This window comes from Helobdella robusta (genome assembly GCF_000326865.2).
Source record: "Helobdella robusta unplaced genomic scaffold HELROscaffold_11, whole genome shotgun sequence".
In the NCBI taxonomy this organism is placed as follows: domain Eukaryota; kingdom Metazoa; phylum Annelida; class Clitellata; order Rhynchobdellida; family Glossiphoniidae; genus Helobdella; species Helobdella robusta.
The window spans coordinates 1,072,179-1,082,883 of record NW_008703617.1 but is presented as its reverse complement, the minus strand read 5'-3'; the positions used below and the strand labels follow the sequence as shown (position 1 = coordinate 1,082,883).

The 10,705-nt window shown below is 31.0% G+C and overlaps 1 protein-coding gene across 1 annotated transcript; it reads right to left on the bottom strand.

Moving 5' to 3' along the window:
* Nucleotides 1-5,117: 5,117 nt before the first annotated feature.
* Nucleotides 5,118-6,398, bottom strand: HELRODRAFT_72683 (hypothetical protein; the record flags this gene model as incomplete). The annotated part of the gene is made up of 5 exons (XM_009012683.1): nucleotides 5,118-5,189; nucleotides 5,481-5,557; nucleotides 5,720-5,852; nucleotides 6,150-6,199; nucleotides 6,311-6,398. Coding segments are annotated over 5 exons (420 nt in total), but the record flags the coding sequence as incomplete, so codon positions are not given.
* Between the last annotated feature and the right edge of the window lie 4,307 nt (nucleotides 6,399-10,705).

The window sequence follows — 10,705 nt, the reverse complement described above, 5'->3', positions numbered from 1 at the left end:
AAGACGACGACGACGACGATGATAAAATCAATGCGACATTGAAACGCTGCTCCTACTACAACAGCTTCTGTCGCTACTATCGCTACTACTGCTGCTGATACTACAGCGGCTCAACTACCACTACCTTCAATACCAATATAAATTCCATTGGGAACCAACAAAAAAAATTCATCAAATAGTTTCGCACTTGACATTTTCTTCATCCGAAACGTAAAAAGCAGCTACCACTACTACCACTACTACTACTACTACTACTACTACTACCACCACCACCACTACTACTACTACTACTGCTGCTGCTGCTGCTGCTGCTGCAGCCGCTGCATCAACAATAACGACGACGACATAGCAAAATACGCTTTCTTTTATTCATCTAGACATCAATAAATTAATTAACGCATACAAACAGACCAAAAAATATACACATATACAAATACATACATTCTCACACATATACATACACTACACTCTGCATACACACCTATATACACACATACATACATGAATACACACACACAGACACACATACATACACACATAAATACATACATACATACACACAAACAAACAAACAAACATACATACATACATGCATACATACATACACACATACATACATACATATACAACAGATGTATGCTTGCAGATAAGCAGAACCTCATTTATGTAGCGCACAACAAATTCACGATGTCGTTTATGTTGTTGAAAGTGCTGTTGTTGGTCTTAATGTTGTTAATATTTTTTGATGTTAATGTTGTTGTCATTTTTTGTACTAAAACTTTTCTCGTCTTTGTTTTCACTGTAGTAATAGTAGTCGTACTAATTGTAACAGCTGTAATAGAAGTAGCAGCAAACGAGAGAAGAAGCAGTGGCCAGTGGTAGCAGTAGTAGTAGCAGCAGAAGAATCAGTATTAGATGTGGTAGCAGTAGTGGTAGAAATAGTAATAGTAGCAGTAGTGTTCTAATTTTTATCCTTCTTGCTTTTATTTTCAGTTTTGTTGATGATTTATATCGGAGTTATTGCTGTGCGGAGCAATAATAAAATGGAGCTAATGAGCCGATCTCCAGCAAAATGCAACAACATCAACAACAAAAACAACAACATCCGTAATAACGACAACAACATCAATAGCAACAAAAACATCCATAATAATAACAACAACAGCAACCAAATCGACAACAATATCGACAACAACATTGATAATAACAACAACAGCAGCAGCAACAACAACATCATTTGCAACAACAACATCCGAAATAAAGAACAACAACAATAACATCAACCGCATGGGGGCAAGGTCATTTATTTATCTATTGTTTTCAATTATTAATCCACATAAACTTAGAAGGAAGAAAATTTAATTTCTTTGCTCGCCTAGCATACCGCTCCGTGTTATTTATTTAACGTTTTTTGTTTACTTTCCAGATGTGATTATTCAATATCTTTTGTTTACTTTTCATTGCATCCTTATTTATTGTTTTTGGCTATGCCTACTCGCCTGATAACTGAGTATGTGGCGAATATTAAGATTGTTGTTGTTGCTGTTGTTGCTGCTGTGGCTGCTACTGTAACTGCTACAGTGGTTGTTGTATTTGTTGTTGTTGTTGCTACTGCTGTATATGTTGTTGCTGTTGCTGTATTTGTTGTTGTAGAAGATATTGTAGTCTATGTACATGACTTTGTGATAATAATATTGTGTATATTAAATACATTAATCATTTCATACGTGTACGAAACATTATATATATATATATATATATATATATAAAATAACTTTATTTATTTAGCCATCTATCTATCTATCTATCCAACCAACCATCCCATCCATCCATCCAACCAAAGTATATTATATATATATGTATGTATATATATATATATATATATATATATATATATATATATATTTCATCCATCCAATCTTCCATCCATAAATTCTTTATATATATATATATATATATATATATATACATTTTATATATATATACATTTTATATATATATTTATATATGTGTGTGTGTGTTTGTGTGTATGCGTCTGTTTGATTATTTCATAGAGAAAGATTTTCATCCACGCCATTTGGAAATTGTATCTTAAAAAATCCCATTAAATAATTTATGACGGAAAGAGGTTCCCCCTCTCCACATCGCTTTGAAATTTCACAAGAACTTCAAAACAACTTTTATCTCGTTTTTATTTTCATTTAGTGACAGAGAGAGAGGCAGATAAATACTGAAAGAGACAGCAGACAGGCAGACAAGCAGCAGACAGTAGACAGACAGCAGACACACAGACAGACAAGCAGACACACAGACGGACAAGCAGACAAACGGAGTAAAAGAAATTGTAAGAGAGAAAAAGAAATTGTTAAAAAATAAAACAAATTTAAACAGAGAAACGGATCGTGACAAAAAAAAATTTTGAAAAAACATTAAAAAAAATAAGAAAAAGATAGATAACATGAGAAAAAAAAGATAAAGTGAGAGAAAAAGCAAAGACAGCATTAGAAAAAGTGAAAGAAAGAGAGAGAGAGAGAGAGAGAGAGAGAGAGAGAGAGAGAGAGAGAGAGAACGAAAAAGTGAGAGCGAAACCCGAAAGCCACTAAACGTCAGTCAAAAGAGATGATGCAAACAAGGATTTTTTCTCTTTTTTTCCATTTTCATTTTTCCAGAATTTTTTAAAACATTTTCTCGCTCCATTAAAAATGAAAATCCCTGATTCTCTCATGTTTCCATTTTTTTCCACAGTTTTGGCTGCTGTTGTCCTCGCTGACTGTATGTCAATAGAAGTATATATTAATAAACTAAAAAATGAATGAATGATCAATGAGTTCCTAAATGGATGAGTGAATGAATGTATAAAAAAAGAACAAAAGAATGAATTTACGAAAGGTTGAATTACAAATTGATTAAATTAACCAGAGAAAAGACAGATCAAGTATGGGTTGATTTGGTTAACAAAAAAAAAAAAACAAACGTTCAGAAACAACAACAACAAATGAATGAACTAATGGATGAATATTGAAATGAATGAATGAATGAATGAATGAACGAATAAACGAACGAAAGAATGAATGAATGAATGAGATGTGGACCGGTTTGAAATGGAGATATGACAATAAGATGGACGGCACATCAAAACAACCAATCAAAATTACATTATTTCTGTCACATACACACAGACACACACTTTTTCTCTCTCTCTTTCTCTCTCTCTCACACAGACATGCATACACGTAATTCGATTATAAACCTTGAATGTATTGCAATCAATATATCATCTCATCATCATGCAACCAACCATCACAAATACGTCAACATCTCTCTCACTCGCTCTTTTCTCTTCTTTTTCATCTTCTTTCTTTTCTCTCTCTCTCTCTCCTTCATTTTTTCTTGTTCTCATTCATTCATCTTCTCATTTTTCACAATTTATCTTCCTCTGTGTGTATATGTGTGCGTGTGTCGAAATTTCGATATGCAAATTATTTTTCCTATCCAAAATACGTAATTCTTACCATACATTAACTTTGATTGGTTTTTTTCTCTCTTTATCCCCTCTCTTTATTACTCTCTCTAATTTCCTGCCTCTCATCTTCTTTCATTTTCTCCTCCATCCTTTCTTCTTCCAGATTTCCATCTCACCGTTTCCCATTTCGAATTCGATTCATTATACTTATAATTATAATATTTACTATCATATTATTATTACTATTATTATTATATTAATATTATGAAAAATTATGAAGCCCTGGATTATAGCATTTTCATTACGATTCAACACAAGCAAGGATCATATACGTTTGAGCCATTCGTCTTGGATAAGAAAATCTATCGCAAATATAGATAGATAGATAGATAGATAGATAGATAGATAGATAGATAGATAGATAGATAGATAGATAGATAGATAGATAGAAAAAGATAGATAGATAGATAGATAGATAGATAGATAGATAGATAGATAGATAGATAGATAGATAGATAGATAGATAGATAGATAGATAGATAGATAGATAGATAGATAGATAGATAGATAGATAGATAGATAGATAGATAGATAGATTAATTGATTGATTGATAGAAGGAATGAAAAGTAAATGAATGAATGAATGAATGAATGGAAAAATTCGTGAATTAATTAATTAATTTATTTATTTATAAGAAATAACTAAAAAAATGCTTATAAACATCAAGATAAAATGTACGAATGAATGAATAAATGAATGAATAAATGAATGAACGAATGAGCACAAACAATCGATGAATTAATGAATGAAAGATGAATGGAATGAATGAATGAATGGATAAATGGACGAATGCACGAATAAAGGAACGAACGAATAAGAAACTAAACATAAAAGATATAAACATACGTATTTATTAAAAGCCTAAACAACACACACACACACACACACACACACACACACACACACACACACACACACACACACACACATGGCATCCATGCGTCCTACTTGATAATGGCAATCATAACCATAATAACAATTACATCAACAATAACGCTGACAACAATAACGCTAACAACAACAGAAAGAAATAATAACAATAACGTCAATAAACAATTTATACGACATCATTTTGATTTCATAACATATATATATATATATATATATATATATATATATATATATATATAGAGAGAGAGAGAGAGAGAGAGAGAGAGAGAGAAAAAAGAGAAGGATAGAGAGAAGTGAGAAGTTATATAGACAAATGCATATTTGTATACTAAATAGATGATACTTAGATATAATATATATATATATATAACATATACATAACATATACTTGATGTTATTATAACCAGCAGTGATATTAACTAATGGAAATGTTAATTTATTCATTCGATCAATCAATCATTCATTCATTTATTTATCTACTCGTTCATTCATTCATTCGTTCGTTCATTTGTTCGTTCGTTCATCCAATTATTTTTATTTAGATAGTTCAGGCGTTGTATATAACATTTATTCAAACACACAATTTTTCATTTAACCAATCAATTATTCACTCATTAATTCATTCTTTCACTTATTCATTCACTCACTCATTCATTCATTTTTCATCGTTCATTCATTCATTTAACTGGCTAATTTTTCTTTTCATTTGAAAAACTGAAGCTTCTCTCTAAGCCATTCTTCAGTTAAGTCTTCCAATATTCTGCACTCAAATATCTGTGAAAAAGTTGTTGTAATTAAAATGCGTTAATTAATGAAGGAAAGAATGAACGAGTGAACGATTGAATGAATGAACGAGTAAACGATTGAATGAATAAATAAATAAATGAATGAATGAATGAACAAATGAATGACTGAACGAATGAATAAGTCTCGATCACCATCGCCATAACTAAATTCATAATATTCAACATCATCCCAACAACCATCCATCCGACTCATCATCTTCATTGCAATCATTATCATCATAACAATCATCATCATAACTACCACCATCGTCATCATGACCACCTTAGTGAGCCCAGCGTCGGCCACTAGCGCTCTCATGCTGCCTGCATACATCATCTGCAGTTCGGGACTGCAACCTAAATAACAATAATAATAATAATAATAAAAATAATAACAATAACAATAATAATAATAACAATTACCATCTTCTTTATCATACTCTCAACCACCCTCATTATCATCTCTTCAAAAAAAACCAAAAATTTGAAAAAATTAAAAAAAAAATATTTTCAACCAACCTTGGGGGCTGACGAAGATGAAGCAGAGAGGGTAAGACTTTCTGCCATCATCATGCTCGTATGCATAGCTGTAAACAAGATATCGGGGCTGTGATTCTGGCAGCTCCTCTCTAACTTCGTCGATACTGCAGTCCTGATTAAGATTAGTGAATTAGTAATTTGACCTGATTGGATGATTGTGTTGATTTGGTAAGGTGAGGTCCATAAATAGAAATGTGCTATTGTTTAAACTTAAATATTAAAGAAACAAAATATGATATTGGTTTTAGTGTAATGAGATTTAATATTTCTCTAAGTTACAGTCCCAATTCTGATTAAAATTAGCGAATGAATATTATTGGCTAAGCATTTGTGGTGGGGCCATAAAATAGTGATGGGCTGATATTGATAATAAAAAAGCACTATATTATAATTATAATGTAATACTAACTCTTTTTTCTTCATCAAGAACAACCAATTGTTTATCTTTGTCAATCTTAACTGTCAGGACATGGATAATTATCATAATTTTAATCATTTTACTCACAATTATTCATCCTCATAATCAATATAATTATCATTAACATCATTAGTTGTCATTTTATCACTAACTTATTATGACAGCATTATCAGTTTCCTTTCTGAATCTGAACTTCTTCAATCTTTCCTTCAAGCTAGGATCAACATCACAAACTCTCAGCTCTGTCTTTATTACCCCCAGAAAAATTAAAAATTATATTAAATTAAAATATTAAATGAAATAATTAATTAATAATATAAATTAGTAATTAGAAAAGACACGCCCCCTTTAAAAAAAAGCAGATCAACTAAAAATCCACTAATTTTGCATCCGGTTTTACACAGTACCTAACTAATCACAAAATAAATTAAAATTCTAAAATCAGCTAACCATTCTTAATATTAAACTTTTCGATTAAAATTTTTCCAAAATCGAAAAAAACGATCCTAATTTCAGTGAAATTTAGCAAATTGTTTTACCAACAATAATTTTTCAACACCTTTAAAAATGAATTTTCATTATGAGCACTGTATTATAGGAGTGGACTAGTTTTATGAATAACTCACAAAAATGTTGAAAATAATGCGCTATACAAATTTGTATGTACACACATTCTGCGAAATCCCGGTGCATGATTCCCTTCCTACATATATTCTCAAATACATCGAAAAACTAGATATAAGACATTTTTACTCAATAAACTACACAAATGTTATTGATTTGAATGATTTGAATAAAAAATTTCAATAAAGGTGACCTAAAATGAAATTTTAAACGTTATTAACATAATTATTATTACAGAAACACTAATAAACACAAATAAACACAAATAAATAAACGAAAAAATAATTAAATAAAGTCAAATCTTTACACAGACATAGTGAAAAAAGGTAACTGTAACGTGCTATCAAAATTTTAAAATGTTAAAATGAAAATTTGTATTAAATAACTTTACAAAATATATGTATATTTATTTATTTATATAAATATATATATATACATATCAATTACATAAAGGTGCATATATATCAAGTGTACATATATATGTATCAGTACTGTACTGCACTGTATACACGCACATGTAAGCAGGCGAACAAAGAGCAGTTAAGTAAGTAACTTAGTATTATTATTTGTCATGAGCATCATTCTTATGAGCATTATGGTGTTATTATTATTATCATTCATTATTATTATTATCATTCTTATTATTATCATTATTATTCCAGAGTTAAGATAGAATTTCCAAGATGTGATTGCCAGCAAATATAAAAACGAAATAAATTGCAATCGGTTTTTAAAAGGTTAAAGGTCATATCTATGTACACTCTCTTCAAAAGTTCAAAGGAATCATCAGTAGCACACAGACAGACAGTGTAGTATGTGAATACACGCCAAACGACGCATCATGCACATGGCGGGAATAATTTAGTCGTATTTGAAGCCGCAAACAGTCTGCACTATGAAACAAGATCAGGCGCCTGGCTATCACGCTCCATAAAAGTTATAATAATAATAATAAATATTAATAAAGATAATATTAAATATTAATAATATAATAATAATAATAATGATAATAATAGCAATGAAATAATTAAAATCGAAAATTATGAAGAAATGAAAAAAGGTTGATTGGTCCTATGGAATACTTTGAAATAATTTCACAGAAATCTAAATAATATTAATATAAATTACCATCATCATTTTTGTTATCACTATCGTCATCATCGTCATCATCATCATCACCATCATCATCATCACAGTAATTGTACTTGCGAACCATCGTAAAACTTAGGAACATGGCAATCCAGCTTCATTAAAAAACTTGTCCCAGAAAAATGTCATCTACATTTTCACAAAAATAACCATCATTATCATCAATTGTCATCATCGTCATCATCATCAATATCATGATTAGTATCCGCAACCAACACTTCAATCAACATCATCATCATCGTCGTCATCAGATGATCTGCGGATAGCTGCTACTTAGCTCCTCGTAGCCACGCCTCCGTTTCATGTGGCAGCTTCTGATTGGTAGATAAATAATGGCTGCCAATAAAAATAGAGCCGGAATTCCCAGACCTACCGCTATGATGATGATGGTCAATTTGGAAATTCCATTCTGTGGATGCTGGCCGATACCGAAAGTTAGTTGCCTGAAAAAAATTATAATTATAATATAATATTATTATTATTATAATTAAAATTATAACTGACAATAGCAGCTAGAAACAACCATAATAATGATTGCAGCAGCTACAACATTGTCGTCATCAATTTGTCGCCATCATCATCATCGTCATACTTACCACGTAAGAAAACCAGTTTCAGAGTAGAACTTGTCAGCAGTGGCGCCAAACGATACATTCAAACCAGCCATATTCATAGTTTCCTCACTAAGAGACCCCACCCCATAAAATCCGGTTGCCATTGAAACGGGGATGTGCTGTCCGTCATTAAAATTAAGTTTATTAATTTCATAATTCGTTACCCTCGTCACCGATGTTATAGATTTCTTGGAGTTAGTGTAACAGATAGGCTTCCACTGAACGAAGGTCCCCTGTTTTAGGGATGTGCTGTTTGAAATTTCGTCACTCAACCAGTTCACTGTCTGTTAGTGAGAGCGAAAATTTGTAAATTTGTTTAGTTCGTTATTGGGACGTTAGTGAAGTTATTAATAAGTTGTGAATTTTCACTAGAGATGTGTTGAACACTTTATTACTACTATTTCATTAAAAACGTAAATCACAATCAACATTCAGTCACGCATAATCATCAACTTCCTCATTAATATTCTCGCTAATCACGTGATTATCTCTCCGTAAAAATGGCCGACACCCCCAAAGACTAACCCTGAAAGCACCTGGTGATAGTTCGTCGTCAACAGACTTTTCCACGGAAACGTAGCTGGATACAAATGCTGACTTTGGAGTCAGCATTTGTATCTCAAGAGCTATGCGTGGATTTGTTATCTTTGTTGTGTTTCCAATGTTGTGGCTCTTTTCGTTGATGACGTCGTCATCTCCTTCGTAACCATAATAAACATCTTTGAATGTGACGTCAATTTGTGTGAGATTGTCATTGAGGAGGAGGTGAGGCAGGTCGACTGTACTGGGTTCGAATCCAGATGAGGCTTTCAACTGGTTTTGTATGTATGTATGTATGTATGTATGTTTGCTTGTTTGTTTGCATGTATGTGTATGAGTGTACAAATGTTTGTGTGTACGTTTGTGTAAATATCTAACTGAAAATGTTTGAAAAAATTTAAAAACCACACCTTTATAGAAATTTCTTGAGTTTTATTATTTGGTGCCATCATCTTACTAACAAACTCAACAGCAAGAACATCTTTTGTTGACTGACTGGCCGCCAACCAGTACAAATCGCCCATCCCTATTTTCACTAACTTGTTCACTGATTTATCTGACATGTTGGCTTTGTCACTGGGGTCATTGAATATAATCATCTGTTTGAAGAGTTTGAATTGTTAATGTATAATTTTTAAATTCAATTTTATTGAAATTTTAATGGAAAAAAACAAAAATTGATTTAAATTATTTAAAATAACAAATTTTTAAAATTACTCAATAAAAAAAATAACCTTGTTGAACATTAACAAAGCAGAGGAGAAAATTTTTGTTTCTTCATCACTAAACTTCACACTGTTCTCCTGTTGGGTGATATTTGATGACAAAAACTTCTCCCAATCAATTTTCAGGGAAGCATTTTTAGAAGTCTTAATTGCTAAGATAGATGGCAGACCAAGCGTGGTGTATAAGTAATGAATATCATCATGAGATCCTCTGGCTGTCGTGTGCACCACATTCACACACGTTAAGTTTGAACAGTATGGCGTTGAATCATTTTTTGGGTAAAGATATTCAATTGAGAGCTGAATAAATAGCAGATAAAAAACAAATTAAATTTAAAAAACTACTTCAAATTTTATTTTTATCATCATTTAAAATTAAATGTTTCCTCAGCTAAATAATTATTAAAAGTTCATTTAAATTTTCATGGATCAGCCTATATCCCCACTGATCTGATCAATTCATTTCAGTGGTCCCCACCAAAATATTGTTTGACTAGTGTCTGACTGGTGGTTACCAAGAACCATCATTTAATATTTGGATTTGATCATTACCATTTAGTTAGAGATTAAACATTAAATATTTTTAACTAATCACTAACTAATTTTACGTTCTTATAACTAAATTATATCACATAATTATTAAGTAAAAAATCATCATATGACCAATGAAAACCACAAACATTCATCAATTACTATAATCATGTGACAAACTGAAAAATTAAAAATTTATTATACTGAAGGAGATTAAATTAAAAATCACACAAAATGACAATTTTCATTTACCGATCTAGTTTCATCAACTTTCGATTCAATCAGCCCAACAAAAAAAACTAAAAAAAATAAATTTGAAGGCATTTTTGACGCGATCTTCTTTAATTTAAAACACAAAATGATT